General features: G+C 29.2%; 2 protein-coding genes and 1 long non-coding RNA gene across 5 annotated transcripts in view; 1 reads left to right on the forward strand and 2 right to left on the reverse strand.

Moving 5' to 3' along the window:
* The first annotated feature begins 543 nt into the window (after positions 1–543).
* LOC149879026 (uncharacterized) overlaps positions 544–21,250 on the forward strand; it is a 106,772-nt gene continuing 86,065 nt past the window's right edge. The window contains exon 1 of the long non-coding RNA XR_016447107.1: positions 544–920. This is a non-coding gene — a long non-coding RNA (uncharacterized LOC149879026). The remainder of the gene's footprint in view (positions 921–21,250) is intronic.
* On the reverse strand, positions 865–5,653 carry LOC149879027 (ATP-dependent DNA helicase PIF6-like). Of its 2 annotated transcripts, XM_090072348.1 has the most exons (4): positions 4,225–5,653; positions 3,856–3,975; positions 1,917–3,428; positions 865–1,114 (listed from the first exon to the last, which is right to left on the reverse strand). In XM_090072348.1, the coding sequence occupies exons 3-4, from the start codon at positions 2,233–2,235 to the stop codon at positions 1,077–1,079; spliced, it is 357 nt and encodes a 118-aa protein (XP_089928474.1). In that variant the 5' UTR covers positions 2,236–3,428; positions 3,856–3,975; positions 4,225–5,653; the 3' UTR covers positions 865–1,076. The 2 variants fall into 2 exon arrangements, with proteins under 2 accessions (XP_089928474.1, XP_089928473.1); XM_090072347.1 differs by having other exon boundaries at positions 865–3,428; positions 4,225–5,652.
* Positions 9,666–19,905, reverse strand: LOC145180873 (very long chain fatty acid elongase AAEL008004-like). Of its 2 annotated transcripts, none has more exons than XM_090071368.1 (7): positions 19,746–19,905; positions 18,329–18,596; positions 18,165–18,251; positions 18,034–18,090; positions 13,396–13,510; positions 12,748–12,875; positions 9,666–10,170 (listed from the first exon to the last, which is right to left on the reverse strand). In XM_090071368.1, the coding sequence occupies exons 2-7, from the start codon at positions 18,566–18,568 to the stop codon at positions 10,003–10,005; spliced, it is 795 nt and encodes a 264-aa protein (XP_089927494.1). In that variant the 5' UTR covers positions 18,569–18,596; positions 19,746–19,905; the 3' UTR covers positions 9,666–10,002. The 2 variants fall into 2 exon arrangements, with proteins under 2 accessions (XP_089927494.1, XP_089927493.1); XM_090071367.1 differs by lacking the exon at positions 9,666–10,170 and adding an exon at positions 11,792–12,119.

Here is a 21,250-nt window from a genome sequence, read left to right on the forward strand (position 1 = left end):
AAAATAACTGCAAGAATTATTCGGCCTCCTGAATCACCCGATTTTCTCTATTTGAACTTTTGCAATGAATTAGACATAAATTTCAAAAAATTAATCCCCTAGAGTGAAAGAAGATGTGGAAAAGACTTAAAAGTGAATGGTATAAAACTGAAACTTAGAAATCGGAAAATTTGTATTGCAGAGTGCTACGAATATCTGAAGCAATTATTACCGCTTGAGGTGGTTACATAGATGAGAGCTTGTTGAAAATTAAATTAATTTTTTTTTCATGTACTTTAATTTTTCCCTTAAATTGTAAGTAAAACATGGAAAACATTAAAAAGTATTGCCGTTCGAATAATTATGAAAAAGCAAAAAGCAACCCGTAATACGGGTTATGGTCGGTCTGTTAATTTATGGTGGCTGTTTTCCACAATTTAAAGTTGCGAAACCATTTTTAATAAACGGTAATTCGCTACCATTTACTAAAATACCTTTTGTTACTCGAAATTTAATTCTCTTAAATATTTTGACACTAATAAAGGACCTTCCTTCCCCGTTTTTGCCTTAATGGTGGTCAGGATAATAGAGCTATTTTTATTAAGAGTAATCAAGTTTTTAATGAAGACCTTTTACCAGAATAATAAAATGTGAAACAATGATTTAAGAATTTAACATACATAAGAATTTTTTCTTTCCTCAAAATTAAGCTAATTAATTAGTTAAACACCTTATAAAATTTAAGTAACTCGATATTTGACAAATGCGCAAAACTACAATATTCACCCCCCGTTTAAAAAGATCCCCTACAATATTCACCCCCCGTTTAAAAAGATCCCGTACAACAAATATTATTAGACATAAAATAGAGAAAATTAAAAAAAATTGAACTAATTGCATATATTTATATCATTTTAACTGACAAAAATTTACAATAAAAGGTAATCAGGTTTTCTTTTTATAAATCGTATAAATGCGTCAATCGGAAATCTTTAAGAAAAAAAAAAAACACCACATAAAAACTGAAAATCGATTTACCTATTTATAGTAACCTATTTTGACGTGGCAGTTAATATAAACATTTATCGAAAATGTAACTATAAAATCTGTTTCGAAGTGCAAAGGATTAACAATACTAAAATAAATTTAAAAAAAAATCAAATTAAGATATAAACTGCATTTTTAGCATAATGTTGGCTTTCAGTAAATAAATAAAAGCAGTAAGTTCCAATAATGAAACTACTAATAATTCATTTTTAACAATAGACACCAACGTGAAGGTAAGCCAAGTAGTCTATCAACACAAAACATCACAACAATAACACATAACAATAGAATATTTACACCCTTGATCCTAAAATCCAGCGAAAATAACAAACCAAATTAAAAGATGAAAGGCAAAATTAGAAAACCAATTTAAAGATAACTATATAATTATCTTTTTACTAAACATGTAACTACATAAAACTATATTTGTTTTTATATTCAATATTAGTTATTCAATTACTTCAAATTTAGGACATTAAAACACCCTAGATTTAAAGATCAAGGTTGCATACTCTCCCATACACATTACGCTAAACATTAACAGACATTATTGTGTTTCCAGAATAATTAAAAAAGGCAAGACAACACAACCTTGCTCTAAAGCAGTAAAACCGCCTGACACTAAATACTGCCAAGTCACACCTCTGCTATAAGTACACCCTTGGCTGGCAAGGTTATCAATCTTGCTCAATATAATGCCAACTCACACCACTTTGAAAACATGGAAACAACATAATTTAAACATATATACAGCTATAAACAAATATGGTTTCATATAACACATATAAACATATTAAATGACAGGTATATTTATCAAAAACTATGAAAAAAATATTAAAGTAATAAAAAAAATATAACATTATTTGTGTAACACTTTTCAACTACCATACCTTGAATGAGATGTTTATCAATTTTGAAAAACAAACTATTAAATGCCCTAGTTCTTGAACATGCAACATATAGTTGACCATGAGAGAAACAAGGTTTTTTGAGATATACCCCAACTCTATCAAATGTTTGACCTTGACTTTTATTAATTGTCATTGAATAAGCCAATCTGACAGGAAACTGACGACGTTTCAGAACAAAAGGCAAATTAGAATCTGATGGAGCCAACTGAATTCGAGGAACAAAAACCTGTTTACCACCAGAAACACCTGTCAAAACCTCTGCATCAATATAATTATTTTGAAGAGCACAAACTTTCATTCGAGTACCATTACATAACCCAGCTTTGAGATCTAAATTTCTAAGTAGCAAAATTACACAACCAATTTTCAATTTTTAACAAGGAGGTAGCATACCTGAAGGAGTTAAGCTGTTCAAAAACTCAACAGGAAAATTATTTCTTTCATTAAGGTCATCAGTATCAATTTGATCAGCACTTAAATAAATTTTGACCTCACCCGGCAGACATTCAAGCACTTCTTCATTGATAATGAATCAACATTAGTTGGTGTTAAAATCACACGTTTAGAATAATCATTTTGATCAGCATCTCCAAAAATCTTTTCAACAACTGATTCATTTTCTCTAATAATGCACTGATTTGGTATTTTAATGCATCCTTTAAAAGGATCCTCCTCTTTGACAGGTATTGTTCCATTCCCAAGTTTTAGTAGCCATTGGAAAAATTCACCTTCCCCATCTTGTACTCTCATATTTTCAGTTAATGCAAACTTCTGCACCCATTGCCAATGCAAAGAACATTTTACACACAATTCTACTATTTCAGTTGTTGAAGATTTTCATTAAAATTTTCTAGATTTAAGCCAATAAACTCATCAATAACAGGCAGATTGTAATTAGTCAGCATTTTACCACTTTGATTAATAATCTTTTCAATTTGATGAAGAGTAGCTTGTTCAGCTATTAGAAGTGGGATTGAGCAGTGAATGAAATCTTCCATCATAAAAGCTTTGTATGTATTCCAGAGATGTAAAGGATTGTCAGGTTCACAAAAGATGAAAATAATTGAAAACAACTGTCTAATTTGCTTTGGTATACATGTTAAAAGCGCCTCAGAAAGAGTATTCTGCCATTCAGTGTCATCTCACAACAATTCTTTCAAAACACATGCTTCACGAAACGTTTCAAGGACAATACCATTAACAGTACGCACATCCTCCCAAGATGTTGCTTCTTTTGCTTGCAAAAGTAACAGTTTAAGAAAAAACAATTCTCCAGTTGGATTAACTTTATACATTCTTACTATCACCTTATTACCACCCCTTTGTCTAACCTTCCATTTACAATGTTTATCATCAAATATAAAGTGATAAGGAATGTCTACATAAGAATAGCAATGTGCGCTTTCATTTTCAGTATTTAACTTAAACCATGCCGTAAGGTGCGTATCACATTTAGCTGCACAATCTTAAGCCATTTGTTCTGCTCCTTTTCTAAAATACAATAATTGATTTTCAGGTAGATGTTTACCAAGTCACAGCACTTTGAAAACACAGAAACAACATAATATAAACATATGTACCAACTATAAACACAATAAATGTGTTTAAATATGTATATAAGGTTAAATATATTCCTTATATACATATTTAAACACATTTTTAAAACAATTATTTAACACATATTAACACATATACAAACAGTAAAAAAACACTTTACATTATTATAAAAACATTATTACAAAAACATTATTATAAAAACACATTGATAAAACAACTATAAAGCACTTATTACCACATACACATACATATCAAAAAAGCATATATGCAAACAATAAACGTGTGCAAACAAAAATTTTAAAAACGATGCCAGAAAATTTAAAAAAATACAAAATATATATTAACAAACAATACTCTTTACCTTCTTTTTTTTCTTCATAAGAACTGTAATCCTCATAACAAATTTAACCTTTTCATACAATAACATGTGGCATGCCATGTCAGTGTTGGCACAAAAGTTTAATTTACTTTTCTAAATTTTCTAAAAAAGAACAAAAATAGTTAATAGCATCACAGAAATTTCAATGTAGTAATAACCATTTTATGGAAATAGCATTAGTATAACTTTAAATAACATACATACCCTTATTTTCCTTCTAAAAAATAAGATAATAAAAACAAAACTGCAAAAAGAAAAACTAAAACAAACAAAATATAAACGATTTAAAAAATTAAAACCCTTTCTACTTTATCTAATAAAAATGTATATATAACTATTTTATATACTTACTTCAACTATAAGATGATCATAACGATTACTATTTATCTTCATATGATTCTTTATGTAATATATCTAAACTAATAATGAAATTCCAAAAGGAAGAAAGTTTTCACTCGCTTCATGGATCTTTCTCCCAGGGCTGTGGAGTCGGTAAGCTGCTGTTCCGACTCCGACTCCGACTCCGACTTCGACTCCTTGATTTTATCATGGACCGACTCCGACTCCCGACTCCTTCATAAGTAAGCAATTTGTAACAACAAATAGTTGTTTGTTTTACTACAGTTATTTGTTTGTAACAACAAATAACTGTAGTAAAATGTTAACATTAGCTATTTCATCACTGATACAAATAATCCAACCACTTAGTGCTTTAAACAATATTTATAAGAAAACAATTTCTGAATAAACAACTGTTCTGAACTCTTGTTATGCAATAAACTCTTATGCAGTCGCTAATAACATTATGAATTTGTCAAAATCATGTTTGAAATATTGTCAGTTGGACAATATTTCAAACATGAAAGAACTTGTTCTTCTTTAAGTTCATATTCTTTAAGAATCTTTTCTACTAAGACCTGGAGAAATTCGCTGGTGTGATTAGCTTTGGCGTCTTTTACTGCCAATGTCTTGGTAACTGCTTCATTTTTTTCAAAAAAGAATTAAACATTGATTGCAAAATAGTTCACTCTGTTAAGAAACACAAAGCGTCCCTTGAGACATTCATTAAGTTCTTCTTTTTGTTTAACAGCTTCTTCAATCACTAATTTTCTAATATTCTCTCTCTCCAGAGAAACAAAGTTAATTGAATACTTACAGTCTTTCTGCTTGTGGAGCAACTCTTTTGTGCTTGGTGGTGGCACGCCTAGCTTTCTACTAAGAATATGTAGCACAGTGCCAGACAATTTAAGTCGGGAGTTAGGGGATCATGAAGTTATATAATTTAAGGGAAGGTAGAGGAGAGCGCAAGGGAGGTGATATATGATTCTCAGTGATAAGCAGCAAAATACCCTATTGCTTATCACTGTTTTAAAGGCCTAAAAATAACATGTCAAACTCCTTGTCCTCCAGTTGTTGCAAACTACAATTCCCATTGTGTCTGGATATCCTACAGCTTTCAGACCATCCTGGGACTTGTAGTTTTGTAACATCTATAAAATCCTTATGAAAATTATGAAACTTTGAAAGATTTTTTTTAAACCGGAGTCGGAGTCGGTACAATTTTTCCGACTCCGACTCCAGCCAAAATGAGCTCCGACTCCGACTCCGACTCCACGACTCCGACTCCACAGCCCTGCTTTCTCCAATTGCCGCGTGCATTTTAAGAACGCGCTCTTTCAAAGCCTAGTAACTAATGACGAAACGACGACATTAAACATTAAACATTAAACGTTTCTGTACTAATTATATTAAGATAATAGTTTAGCACAAAATATGGATGGTAGTGCATATTTTGTGCTAAACTATTATTTTTAGTAGAAATATTTAGTAGAATCATTCAGGTTTCGTTGATTAGCCTATATCCACAAATTTCAGTCAATCTGTATGCAACACATATAGTGAGGGCGGCTTTTTTAACAATAATAATTAAATGATTTGAATTATTGTTAATTAGTTGGTTTATTGTTAGTCTGTTTATAGCTGTAGTAAGGTTTAGGATTTAGGGGTGTATGGGTCTTATGTTACGTGTAAAGGGTTAAGGTTATGTTCGCCGTCCTCAGTATATTCTATTATAAAATATAAGTCAATAAACGTTTTAATAGTGTGTAATTCTTAACACTCTTTTGTTCATTACGTTTATATGAATACAAATAATATTCTCTTACTTGTAGTGTTCGTACTGTTTTTATCGATTACTCTTCTTTTTGTTCTTCTTTTTCTATACGAATATCTCTTCTTTATTTGAAACTTCTGGATATTCTTCTTTAATTAAAATTTCCTCTGATTTCTATTTAATTCTTCACTTCTTTTTCTTTTTTATTCTCTCAAAACTTTTTGTACATTCAAATATTTTTAAATCACCAAATTCTCTCTCTTTAAAATTCTTCTTAAAACTTTCTTAAAACTCTCTTCTACTTCTCTTTAAAACTTCGTTTTCTTGATTCTATCCGTCTCTCTCTCTCTTCTCCTCTTCCTCCTCCTCTCTCTCTGTAAAACTCTATTTTTTTAAAGCATTTTATAGTTTTTGGATGTTTTCGGTTTCGATACCTATTCATCATTAATTAAAATGGCCGATTGATGAGTCTTCCTGTTTACATCTCTTCCCGGTTGCTTTTTTAACGAGTCTTACGAGTCTTCATGTTACGTCTTTTCTCAGCTGCTTTATATTTACTTTTCCTCTTTCCATTTTATCATTTAACTTACGTGACAGGTTGATGAATCATCGTGTGTACGTCTTCTCCAATCATTGCTTTTAACTTCTTTTTTCGTTTTATTTATTTAAATGGCAGGTTGAATAAGTCTCCGTGTGTACGTCTTTTCATAGTTGTTGTTTTTATTTAATTCTTTTTGCTTTATCATTTATCTATATTTAATTATATATGAAACTTGTAAAAGTTTTGCCTCAAAACAACCCTAATCTTTGCAGATTCAAAACAACCCTAATCTTTGCAGATTAGGGTTGTTTTGAAGCAAAGTTTGTGAAAATTTAAAAAAAATTATTGCAGAGGCACAAAAAGAGAAAATCTCTATCAAAAGTTTTCTAAAAGTGCAATAATTTTTGAAGAGAGAAATGTTATGAAGGGGAAAATTGTTCTTTGAAGAGCAGTAAAAATAGTTCGTAGGACTGTCTCTTCAAATAAGATCTCATCTAAATTGTCGTTAAGTGTGACAAGTATCATTAATTTATATAATTATAAGTATGTTAAGTGGATTGTTATCCAATATAAATTTAGGTTAAATTTTGTAAAAGGCATAGTTTGATTTAGTGAAGTTAGGTTTAGTGAATTAACACAATGTTAAATCAAATAAAGATTCCTGATTATGAAAACTGAAAATTTGTGTGCTTGCTGTCTGAAATAATGTTTAAGCTTACTGTTTTCCAAGCAGATTGAATATACCAACTGTACAAGACCAAAATCATTATCAGAGAATCTCAGGTACCACAAGGACTCTGCGAAACGTGCACAACTACTTTGTGCAGAAAACAAGAGGGGAAAGAAGTTGCACTCCCCCTTTGTTCGATTTCAAGTCAATAGAGTCAAGTGAGACTTGAAACAAGAGGCACGATATGTTATCTAATCTGGCAAATCTTTCGTTCAAAGCTGCAAGAAAAATATCCTCTTGAAGAGTAAACCACTATTGAGAAAGAACCAAGTGTGCATTGCAGCTCAGCCCTTTAGGAAAAGGTTTCTTCCACCAATGCTCTCAAGTAAAGTAAAGGGAAAACCTTCAATTTTTAGCAGCAAAAGATGCCAAAGCAGCCGAAAAAACTGCATCTCGAGTTATTTCCTATAAAGAATTATCCCCAGAAGGAACTATTCGACTTGCTAAAGCATCCGGCGGGCCCGGTAAATATTTCTACTTAATTTTTACATATACATATTAAAAGAAAGTCTTGACTATTAAGAAATGAGACTTGATAGATTTCTGGAAGTTGTTGCTTGAAGAGGAATGCTTGTTGCGGTATCAGAGCAGTTGCCAGAAACTCACTCCAGTATTGAACAAATCTGGTCACTGATTAATACAATACATGGATTTAAACTAATTTTGGCTTGTGATATGAAAGTTGCAAATATAGTTTTTGGTCTTCAAACCCATTCAAGTATGTACTCTTGCACATAGTGTGAAATCAAATCCAAGTATCTTGCCAAATCTGGAAACTTGCGAACACTGGGCTCAAATTCAAATTGTTCGGCAATGTTAATTGATAGCAAATCATCACCGGGTCTGACAATGTTCTCATTTTGGAGGTCATCCCACCGATGGAATTGCATCTCCTCTTAGGAGTTGACAATCATTTTTTCAAGATCCTTAAAACTGCTTGGATAGAAGCTGTTATGCAGAAAGCTTCTTAAAAACGTGGATGTGTTGCAGCAACTTGCTGATACAAACATACCAGCAAACATATTTTTTTTGAAAAATACATGAAACCTAGGAAAATCAATGATTGGGGAATTTGCATCGTTTCTTTTTCTCCAACAGGCACACAATATGCAAACATATGACACAAATTTTTGAGCCAGCCGAATTTTGGATGGAAAAAGGAAGTTAACAACTGAAAATAGAAAATGGTTACAAGGAAGTTTATGCGATTGATTGTATAAAAGTTTTAAAACTGATGAATGATAGAATTATTAAAAAACTGAAGGGATTTTACCACTGAATATTGAGAGTTCATTAAAAACGGTGTATCGGCGTAGTTGAAGATTCTGAATCCCAATAGCAGATGTCGCTTAAGAGAGTTTTGAAACTCCTACTTTTTCCAACGCAACTTCATCGCATCATCAACATCATCATCAGTATCAACGCCATCAATAATGAACTTCTTGTTCGTGCATCGTGTAGGTTCAGTAGAAAAGAAATGGATTTTTTTCTATTGATCAAATATTTTTTGCGTCAACTTTTTCATCCAGAATCTTCTGGGGTACTTATTGAACTAACAACTCATTAGACTTTCATAAGCATTTAATGTTGAAATGGAAATTCCAGTTTATTTAATTTCTTTACCATCAATTTTAATCCTTCAACTTCAATTTAGAGATCGCTTAAACTTCCAGAACCAATTAAGAGCAAAACAAAGAGGCTTTCTAAAAAGGCTATTCGATTTTTAAGCTTTTAATTTGGTTTTATATGCTTCTTGAATAAGCTAACTTACCTATACATTACACATTCAGTAAGATAAGCGTAATAAATATAAAAAATCAAGACCTTTTAAAGATTTATTTTGTTTAAAAACATCACTTTAAAAGCATTTAACTATCCTTAAACTTAAAACTATTATGCAATGACACTAGAAATTCAAAGAAATACCTTTTAGGAGAAATACTTGAGAGGTTTATTAGGTCGATTCTACATGTCCTGGCTGGGACCTTTTTAATAATTAAACGAACGGAATGTGTTCGAATAAAAATATCCTGGATGGAAAATTTTTTAAATTTTCTACGCAAAGAGAGGTAACTCCTATTCAAGACCTGAGGATAATTTGATAAGGGCGCTCCAACTTGTTAAAACGGGCCTGTTTATTTTAAGGCGCAGTCCCTTAGTTTATTAGTTGAAAAATTCTTAGATTCTGTTATTCTATTATTAATAGAGTATTCTAATATTAATAATATTACTAATATTTAGATGGAAAATCAATCCGAAAATCTTGGAATCAATACCTACCAGTGTAAGAACCTAAATTTGAGGTGTTAGTTTCAGATAGGGAATGCAGTGATCTTGAAGATTTACATCAAACTTATTTTAATGGCATCTATAAACCATGGTGTCTGAAAAGGCTATTCAAATAAAAATATTATACAACCTTTTAAAATTGTTTTTTTAACTAATTAGGAACTCATTTACAAAAAATTTTAAAATTTTAAAACCAAAATGTACCTAACATTATAACACCAACCCCGAACCCCCTATTATATTAAAAAAAACAACTAAGTAAAAAGCACAACAGTAGCACTAGTTTGCTTAAGATCGCGATCACAAATCTTATGAATATTATTTGTATATTTAAGAATAACTACGAGACAAAAATCTCAGATATTTTTAAAAAAGTTCTTATAAAAAACAGCAATTATCGAGACAAGAATAAAACAAAACAGAAAATTTACAAAAAAAAAAGTTAGAAAAACGGATTTAATCTTCTCTTAATTTCCGACTATCATAGGATCTGAAGTAAAACATACCGAACAAATATAACAAGCTGAAAAGAAAAACAATGTTAAGCCAAAGAATCTCATCCCAATAATCGCATCCAATTCGCAATACATTTAGTATGTACACAATAATGAAGGCGAACTGAACCTAAAATGCATTAAGTATTAGTTTTAAATACTGGATTACATTATACAAAAAATGACATGGTTTTACAATCCTGCTTCTTGACATTTTATTCAATTAAGAAAGTAAAACGGCCAAGACAACAACAACAAAAAACATTTTCATCTTTTATCCTTCAAATGTTTATTATTTTTGTTTTATGCAATTAAGTCGCTTATAAGTAACTCCCAGCAGTGAAAGAAATTTTTAAAAGAACTTTGGATATTTTTTTTAAAGAGTAAAAATCCGAAAGGTGCGTTTTTATTAAACCATCGATAAACTAAATACCTTTAAACATATTTTTTTTTTTTTTTCAAATATTATGTTGGTGTAACTAAAAAATATACATATTATTTGAATTCGTGCAAAACTCATTAATGAACATCAGGAAAACAAGATAAAGCCTAGGTACTAATTTAATTAACAAATCTAACAGTTCGTTCGATTATCAGACATCACAACTTGGTAACGTTTTAAAATTTATGATTGAAGTTAAAAAAGAATTCTACAAGATTTTTTTTTTTTTTTAACTGTTTTAGTGTAAATATTTGGTACATGATTTAGGTACATTAGAATGAAGAAAAATTTTAAATCGCTTATCGCCACCATGAGGATCAGAAAAAGTATTTAGTTTCAAGTATTTATTTAAAAAAAATTATTTCAGCTTTCGAAACTTATTCTTCTGTATTGAGCTTATACATTGGATTTAATCAGTGTCAATTTCAAGGTGTTATCAGTAAGTGAAAACATCGTTTGACCTTTACACATCTCGTTCAACTCATGACCATTCTCTTTAGCATTTTCTAATATACTATAGGCCCCATTATTGTCAAAAGAGTTGCTACAAAGTTTACAACAGACAGTTTACAACAGACAATTTACAGTTTACAACAGACAATAAACACATGATACGTCCCAATTATTAAACGATTTTTTAAAATACATTTCATTAACAATTTGTAAGATAACAAAATTCTACTCATGCTAAAACACTGCAGTTTCAGCATATTATTCACTATAAACTAACTTTTTGTGGAGTTATCTCTCTTTGTGAATTAACATGAGTATAAAAAAAGTAAATAAAAAGGAATGTCTCTAGAGAATATAGAATAAAATAGGATAATAATATGAACATAGAATGATTAAATTCATGAATATAATAAGAATGAGTAGAAGAATCTTTTTATAGATTATATTAAGAAAATGAAAAAATGTATTAAAAATTCATAGAGAAAAAATTACCTGAAAGTAATTGGAAATCATTAGCAATAACAAATCTTATAATCAGTGATTTACGAGACCAAGGAGAAATTTCAACAAAAAAAACATTTTAAAAAAATTTAGATTTGAAAAATTTAGGTTTGGGATGTCCGTGAGTATAACACCAATGAATTGATAGCAAAGTTTAATATATAATTATTCCATCATTTTAAGATACTTTTAACAGGAAAAGTTGTTTGCATCAAGGAAAAGTAAACAGTAACAGTTTGTAAGAACTTGTCTCAGTGAAACTTTTGACTTAGAAAGCCAAGAGAACTTGTCAAGGCTGAACGAATGGTAAAGGACTGACAAAAAAAATTTAAAAAAAATTAAAAAACAACAAAAATTAATAAATGACTTTTTTTTTCAACAGGCTCTAGCACATCCAATTTTAACAAGTTATTGATGTAACTTGAAAAAAAACAAATGTTCCTATTATATATTAGCTCTCTAATTAGCTTGGGAATTTTAGTTAATTGGAGGAATTATTCTTGTTTTGAAATGGTATCTTTATCGCCATTCTTTGTGTTGTATGATGTCTGATAAAAATGGTTGAAAAGCCAGAACAAAGATATCATGTAAAACCAATGGATCCAAAAGAAGCCGTTATAAGTTCGATCTTTACATGCGTGTATAGCATTTGAACAATAGAAGAGAATAAGAACAAACTGCGACTAAAAGAAACAGAAAGAAAAGTTTAGACCAATACAACTGCATCATTTATTGTATATTGTTGAAGTAGCTTATCGAATGCCTCTGAGAACAAATCATTTAAGTTAGGTAGTTACAACTTTGACAAAAACTGAATCAAACCAAAGAAAGGTTACAATCAACAGGTTGTCAGACAACCAAAACAGGACAAAAATTTTTATTTAAAAAAGCTTAGATTAACTTCTAATAACTTTGATTTTTACTTGAAAAAATTGATTTTAAGTAGGTGGAGCTTTTATTAGACAATTTTTAACTTTTAATTAGAAACCTGGTATAAACTTATATTATTAATTTTTAACTCAACAACAACTGTATTCTTTGAAAAAATTATGCAGAAAACGCTACATTTATAATCTAGAGGCATGAAAGTTAACAAGATAAGTAATGAAAAACAGGTATGGAACTCTTCTGACTGCACTTTTAATACAGGATAAACTAAAGATGTCTAGACAAGTACCTCTTAGCAGTATAAAGACTTAAATCACTAACCAATTAAGACAGAAGATGATTTTCATGGAAAGTTTCAACCTAATGTACACTTTTACTTATAAATTTTGTTAAAAAACATGATTTGAAAAAACTGAAACTTACCATTTGCATTTTTGTGAGATATTTTTTCCACCATAAATACTTCTGCATGTGTGGGCCAATAGCAGATAACATGTAATAGGTGTACATAATTGAGTGAATAAAACTGTTTAAAAAAGGTCCAAAATAGGCTAAAAAGAACAATAACACAATCATAGTTTTTAACAACTTATTTAATCAAAAATTTTAAAAAGCTGAATAATAATATTGTAAATATTTAATATTAGGATGCAAATAATCCATGTGATAAAAGTTTAACCATCATATATTAACTATAATATAATAGCTGATGATTTTGCATACACTATGATTTTGTTTCACCACTTAAAAATGAGTAATGAAAGCTTGTTGAAGGAGCTAATTGTAACTCCATTGCTCTAACTCTTATTATATAAGAGGTAGCACAATGCAGTTATGATTAATCAACAATTCTCTAGATTTTATCTTTAACCCAGCATAATTGTGATATAGATAAAAATTCATGATTATAGTTGAGTTTAACTTCTAAAAAATTTATATATAAAAGTTAAGTAATTTATTCCAAAATTAAAAGTCTTTTTTCAAACTAATACCTTTATATTTTAAGATTTTGTTTAAATAATTATAAAACTTGTGAGCTTTTTGTAATCAAGTTATATATAATAAACTTACAAGCTCCTCCTGGAACATATTTAACTAAACACCATTGAAGAAGAAGCATTGAAACATGATGGTAAGTGTGAAGAAATGAGATTTGATTGTTCTTCTTTCGAACCACAAAAAAAAACTAGACAAAACAAATATTCACATAGAGATACACAACAAGGAACAGCCAATAAAAAATATCTGAAAATTTATTTATAAAATTCACATTGTAAATAAAAATAGGGTTTCTTAACCTTTATTTTTAAAATATAATTAGCATTTTATCAGGAAACATTAATATTGACCAAATAGTTAAGCCATAATCTTTTTTAAAACTAATGTACACTTTTCAGAAAAAACCAGTAGTAACTGATATTAACAAAGATTTATTGATATAAAAAAACATTTGTTGCAGACTAATAATAAGGTCTGCCAAATAATGTAGCTCACCCTTTGAAAACAATACTAAATATAAAATATGAAAATTTTTTTTGTATTTTAAAAAATTTGTCTTACTTGATTTTATTTGAAACAGGAAAATAAAAGCATTGCTTTTCTGCATTTTTATAAAAATACTGGTATATTTGTCAACAGTGTCCTGAATGAAAAATACTTCTTAACAGTATTTGTTATAAGTAATTATTCCTTTTGTTAAGTTAGCTTTGAAGTGATACATTTCAATGAAAAATTGCTTCACATGTTTTGTAATAACGATAATAAGTTCCACAATAGTTATTAGATTGTGTGTTAAAAAAGAACGATTCATTTTAATTTCTCTCTTTCTTTTTTTTTAACTATTGTGTTTAATTTTTGTGCAACTGGTCATGTATTTTCTTTATAAGGCTTATCTTTGATTTTCACAAATATTTGTTTTGATTGATTTTATATAATGAAGAATATCAATGTGCCTTTTTTTGCTGAGTATCAGAAGAAAAAGGTGCCTGCAGAGCATTATTTGGGGAGATTTCAACCTTGACTCACCAAATACTAAAAGGTGATATACAATGTGAGGCATATAAGGATGGAGCTACTTTTTACTGATGGTGATCACACATTTTTTTTATAGTGAGAAGATGCTCCAACATTAATAGCCTGTACAATTCACAAAATGCGTATCTGTGCTAAAAATTTTGAAGAAGCTAATGGGAAAGGTGATAAGAAAAAAAAGAAATTTCAGAATGCTGTAAAGTGTTTAATGTAGAAATGAACATAAATTAAGTAGGTATTTATGTGGAACAAGACTAGCAGTTCATCAGTAAGATTTATATATTTTTTTTGTAACTTATGCACAGAATTTCAGATTGATTTTGTTTCTGGATCAAATTTTATTTTTTACATTCTCTTCAGCTTTACTCTATTATTTTAACAAATTAACTTTTGAATAAATTTTTTAAACATTTTAATAATTATGCTTCCTATCATTAAGATTAATATAGATATTCTCTAAACCCTTACAAGAAACTATAAATACTTAATTTTTAAAGATGTTAATGTGTGCATTGGTGTTTGGTTTTTCAGCTTTTAACAGATAATAATGAATAAAGTCGAACCTCTAAATTAACTATTTAAAATAAATCCTATTTAAAATAGTTTACATATTATATATAAACAAAGTTACCAGACTCCAGGAAAAAAAATTGCAATAACTCACATAACTTGTTATTATTTCAATCCATTAAAAGATTGCTCAGAATTGGTTTGACTTTTATAACAGTTTTTAAATAACAAATATATATATAGCTTATCACCAAAAACTAGACTGTGTAAAACACATAAAGAGTTTTGTTAGATAATAAACTTCTTAGAAAAAATTTGATTTATCATAAGACTTATTAATTATCATTTGTTAAGACTTATTCATTATCATTTGTTATTATATAAAAAAAAATCTAATGCAGATGCTTATGTTTATACCATGGGCCTTATCAATCCCCTGCAAGGCTAATAAAACCTGAAGGGGAATTTTTAAAAAGATGAATAACTTCTATTACAACTAGGGATGTTGAACCCAATATTTGTTATTTGGTGTTTTTAGCACTATTTGGGGTCACCCAAATATTTGTATTTTTACCCAAATATTTGTATACAAATAGTGCAAAAATTTTGAAATTATTTTTCAGCATTTTTTTAAAAAAATAACCACATTTTTAAAAATCTAATTTGTTACGAACCCTTTATTTCAATTTCCGAGTTATGCAATTTCCGTGAATTTTATATCATAATTAATTTACTACTACTGAAAATTTATCTTTGTTTAATTGTGAATTTAATCAAGTAACTATTGAAATTATACAAAGAAGTACTATAAATACTACTATCAGGTATGAGTCTCATGCTTTTTTAGGTTAAGTTGACTAAACTAAAATTTTATTTAGAAAATGATGAGTGAAGTGTGGAAACATTTTGTAAAAATCAGTAAAAATCAGGCAAAATGTCAAGTTGGCAACTGTAATGAAGTTTGTACGATTGTTAATTATGGAACAACGAATTTGATAAATCATTTAAAATTGAAGCATGGCATGGATATCTCTTAAAAGAAAGAATACATCAGAATCAACAGAAGGTCCAAGTAATAAAAAAATTCAACGTCCAATAACAAGTTTTACAGTTCAAGAGTTGTTAATATCAAAATGTGCACCCAAAGATGGATTTTCAATTAATAAAATAATAAATTCGAATGCTACTAAATCATATTTGTCATCACGCGGTCATCAAATGCCTAAATCAAGATCAACAGTTTGGGAAGACATTAAAAAATACTATGAAGAAGTTTTTAATGAATTTGTGTTAAAAATTCAAGAGTCTAAAGTATGGGAAAGAAATTTAGTACAATAATTGATGAGTGGACATAATACATTCAAGAGATATTTAAATATCAAAATTCACAATGGCACTGAATCTATGCAATTTGCATTAACTTCTGTTGGATCAGGTAGTTGTAATGCTGAAAAATTGAAAACAATTGTCAGAAAAAAACTCCAGGACTTCAAACTTAACATTTCAGAAGATATTGTCTCTATAAACAATGGAGCTTCTGTAATGAAACAATATGCCACCTTGATGCCATTTGAAAGTCAACTTTGTTACAATCATGGAATAAATTTAGCTATTGTTGACTGTTTATATCAAAAAGATCGTGAAGAGATGGATAAATATAATGATAATGTTGAACTTGATAATGAAGATGAAGATTTTGATGAAAAACTAGATTTTGATGAACAAGAAAGCTCTTTACCAATGGAAAAATCCTACTTTGATGTTATACCAGTTGTTCGAGGGTATGAGAAAGTTTTGAAAATCTCCATTGAAAATTGTTCGCTTTAAAGAAAATGTCCAAGAAACAACAGGAACAGTTAACTCTATTAATTGACTGCAAAACAAGATGGAACAGTGTACTTCCTATATTGCAGAGATTTTATGAATTAAAAGAAATTGTAAAAACTACAATAATTGAATTTGAAGGTTCATATGATGACAGCATTGAAACTAAAGTTAAAGACATAATAGATTGCTTGATTCCTATTGAAGAAGTAATTAAAAAATTAAGCTCTAAATGCTGCAGTTTGATGGTGGCAGAAGGATCATTTATCTATTTATTCAACACTCTCAACGCACAGGAAAGTGATATTTCGCAAAAAATGCTCAAAAATTAAAAAACTCGAATTGATTCACAAAGAAATGTTAATTTAATATCACCATTGATTTTTCTTCAAACTGGTGATTATCCAAAGGAAAATGATTACTTTAAATATTCATCCAAATTAACCATTAGAAAAGAAATTAAGGAACTCAATACAAGATCATTTGCAGAATCATTGTTGGAGGAAAATGATGATGAAAATGATTCAAATACAACATCCAAGCTTGATGACACTATCAATCACTTTGTAAACCATCAGAAAACAGTCAAAATTTTGATCAAAAATAAAATTAAGGTGTTTGAAAGAACAAAAGAACGTACAAATAAACTTCAGATGATCTACGATGCCTTATTAACTGTGCAAGCAACATCAACAGACGTTGAAAGAGTCTTTTCTGTAGCTGGAAACTTCAAGACTAAACTTCGTAATAGAATGAAAGAAGAAAAGTTGAATATACTTGTATTTTTAAAATATCACTTCTTAAATAGAAGCTAAAATTTGAATTGTAATCAATTGATTTTTTTTCATACATTTTACTATTTGGTATTTGTACAAATATTTAGGGGGTCGCTATTTGGGCTATTTGGTATTTGTATAAATATTGAAAACCAAAATATTTGGCATCCCTAATTACAACAATCATTTTCTAAAAATATTTAATATTAAATGCAGAAGATTTGATGCTATGAAAACTAATTTTTATTTTTTGCTTTATCATGGTTGTTAAAGAAAAAGTCATTGATATTGTATTTTATGAAGAAATAGTTTGTTTTTTTTCTTCTATTTAAATACAAAATACTGACTTCTACAGAAGTATTTATTCGTTTAACAATATCAGAAACACAATTTTTCTAAACTGCTAATTATAACTTTTAGGAAGTAACCCCTAGGGTAAAATTATCACAATCCCATATAAACAGTATTTTTTGTTGTTGTTTTTTTTTGTTTTAAAAAGTAAATTTGAAATAAAAACAAATTAAATAAATATTGAACCAAAAAAATAATGACAATAAGATGAACTCACAGTATCTAAGAATTCAATTAATTTTGAGAAGAAATACCACCAATGTGCGTTGACTAACTAAACAAATGAAAAATAAATTATATTTCTAGAACAAATATAACTTATTCTTTAATTTAAAAAAGAGCACTTACTCGCATTGTTTTTGGAGAGGTGTCCTTTGTATCATTAGATTGGCATGACAAATTGAATTCTGCATTCATAAATGTAGTAGCAAAAATCTAAAAAAAAAGTGTACAAATTTTTTGTGATATTTACAAAAAAAAATAACAACACAAACATAAAACCATATGCATACCTCCCACATCATCCAAACAGATAACAGTACAGAAAAGAAATTGTAAATAATCAGCACTGCACGAAGCTGCAGAGCTTTGCGACTTTCCATAAATCTAGGTCCAAAGGTAACCATTACCAGGTAAAATACTGCAGCTGTAATTACATACTTAGGATCACTCACAAATAAATAATCTTTTGTTCTAGGATCACCTTCACTCTGTATTTTGTTATAGTAATAGACAAGTCCTTGAAACACCATTGTGTTGTAAGCTGTGTCTTAACAGGTGCTAACAAAAAAAAAGGTTTAAATGCATACATACATACATACATACATACATACATACATACATACATACATACATATATACATACATACATGTATATTACATTCTTATTGGAAGACTAGGTGATTGTCATTATGATTATAAAAACTTGCCAAACTTGAAGAGACAGAATAAGAACTATCTGTCATTATGACTCTGAGTAAAAAAAAATCCTTTTTTTTGACAGATCATATGGCATCATTTATTTTCAACAAACCACATGGCACCATTCATCAGTTTTCATGATAAAAAATTGGCATTACAACACACTGCAAAAAAATAAGACTGCAGAAACAAGAAGAAAGGCAACAGAGAGTAAAAGACCTAACTCTTATCTTCAGTACTTAAAGTGCTAAAAGGGTATGCCTTTATTCAGGGACATTGTCCCTAAACCTAAAAAAGATCAAACAATCAAAGCCAACAGTTTTGATTATTTTTACTATTTATATAAATGTGCTTAGTGTTTGAGTTATTAAGCTTACGCACTATTAATATATACTCACTATATGATCATCTTTTAGTAGGTGTTCAACAAATTAAGAAACAGCTGGAGAAATAATAAGAAAAAATGAAAGAGGAAAAATTAGAGATTATGTTTATTGAATCCTCTAACTGCAAATATTTTCACAATAACAAAAATAATAAACTCAATGCATCACATTGTATAAATGTTTGTCAGATATTTTTGATGTTTAGAACCAAATATTTTGATTTATAAATAAAAAATTTGTCAGTATGCATTATCATTTCACAACAAAAATTATTCAAATTAGTATAAAGCAATTTTTGAATAAAACTTGTGTTGAAGAATTTTGAGTGTGTTAATGTCAATTATACTGACACTTTAATGTAGAGTTAAAATTATGTTGGTTTAATCCTAAAATTAAGTGTTTTTCACTTGTAGTGAAATACATATAATAGATTGCAAGGATTCATACTAAAGATATATAGATGCATATTAAATGCATATAGTAGAGTAATTAATGATAATTGCGTCTTGGCAATCTCTGATATCAAAGGTATATTTTATTACTTCTTTATAAGCGTGTTAATAAGTATACCTCATATTTCATTATCACAGAGAAAGATTAGGTTTTAAATACCATTACTTACACAAAATTGTTTGTATCTTTCGCCTATTTGCGGTATCGCACGCCCTATTATATCCACAACCGCAACCGACAATTGCAGCAACACTAATGATTTTAAAAGCATATATCGAAATAATTCGCGGTGTTCTTACGAGGTGCAAAGTTCAGATATTAACTCAGTCTGATCTGGCTGGTTGAGTTCGCGGGCTAATGGAAAAGAAAGAAGGGAAGAGAAGGGAAGGCAGGAAGTATGGGGGAGAAGGTACGAGATGTATGTAAACAGAAATAAAAACCTATTTTTAAAATGCAAAAGGAAAATTAAATTGCTGAAAACAAAATTTCTTTAAATTACTCAGACATTAAAAAAAGTGTATCTTTAATCATATTTTTATCTAAATATTGCAGCAAGCTATTGTTATGAGAAAAATAGATTTCTTTTTGTTTTAGTTTTTTTTTGCATTTACTGTTCTACTCTCGTTTTTCTATTTTAACACCAATTTACCAAAACTATTGACCTAAAGTAATTTCATATTATTTTGTAAAACTTTCTAGGTAAGTTGACTAAAAAATAGAAAACTTTAATAAATAAGTTTATATTATCAAAACAATTTGCTGCCAAGCTGGCGTGACTTGTTTTCTGAAATAGTGTTGTGCTTTAACTGATAGGGACTGTTTTCCAGAAACAACTTGCGTTCTTTAAAGTTTATGATTCCATTGTATTCTGTAAGGAAATCCTTGCCAATAATAACATCATAGTTAAGATCGCTTATGACGTATGTTTTGAATGGGTAGATACGTTTTTCGATCTCGAACTGTAATATAAACATTCCTTTGAGAGGTAAGGTGTGGCCGTTGGCGGTGGTAACTCGTAGTATGTCACTCTTTTGTAATGTTAAATTATTTCTAAGTGATTTGTAGATGTCGTAGCTTATAGCAGTGATAGCTGCTCCAGTATCAATTAATATTTTTGTCCGGAAGTTGTATATCTTTCCCCATATGCTAAGATTTGCTGTTTGAAGCACATTCTTCGGTTTAAACATTCGATTCGTAACTTGATCAAATGCAGGTTTTTGACTTAAATCTACATGTCTGACTGGCATTGTTGTCTCTTCTAGTATCTTTTGGTCGTAATGTCCAGGAGTGAAATGTCGATGTGTAGCGTGGATATCAAGCTCAACTTTACAATTATCATCAAGTATTTCGGGGTTTTTGTTTGTGGCTATTTTGTCAATGTTATTTCGATCAATTTCTACATTACCTTCAATGTCATGGGAACTGCTTAATGAACTTGTTTTATTTTTGGTAATTTGCGGATCTTCACATTTGATTCCTTTCACATCTTGGGGTTCACAGATTGTTGAATTAGGTTGATCAAAATCTTTCTTGTTCGTTTCCTTGTTCTCTTGTTGCAGTAGATTTTGTTCAGTAATGTTTTGTAACAGATATTGAAACTGGTCTTGCAGACAGTTTAACTCATGGGTGATCTGTTTACTTTCCTCACGTATATTCTGAATCTCCTGTCGCATA

The sequence above is a fragment of the Hydra viridissima genome, unplaced genomic scaffold, assembly GCF_058129835.1.
Source record: "Hydra viridissima isolate aposymbiotic clone 2 unplaced genomic scaffold, HvirCarnegie_v1 scaffold_14, whole genome shotgun sequence".
Taxonomy (NCBI): Eukaryota; Metazoa; Cnidaria; class Hydrozoa; order Anthoathecata; family Hydridae; genus Hydra; species Hydra viridissima.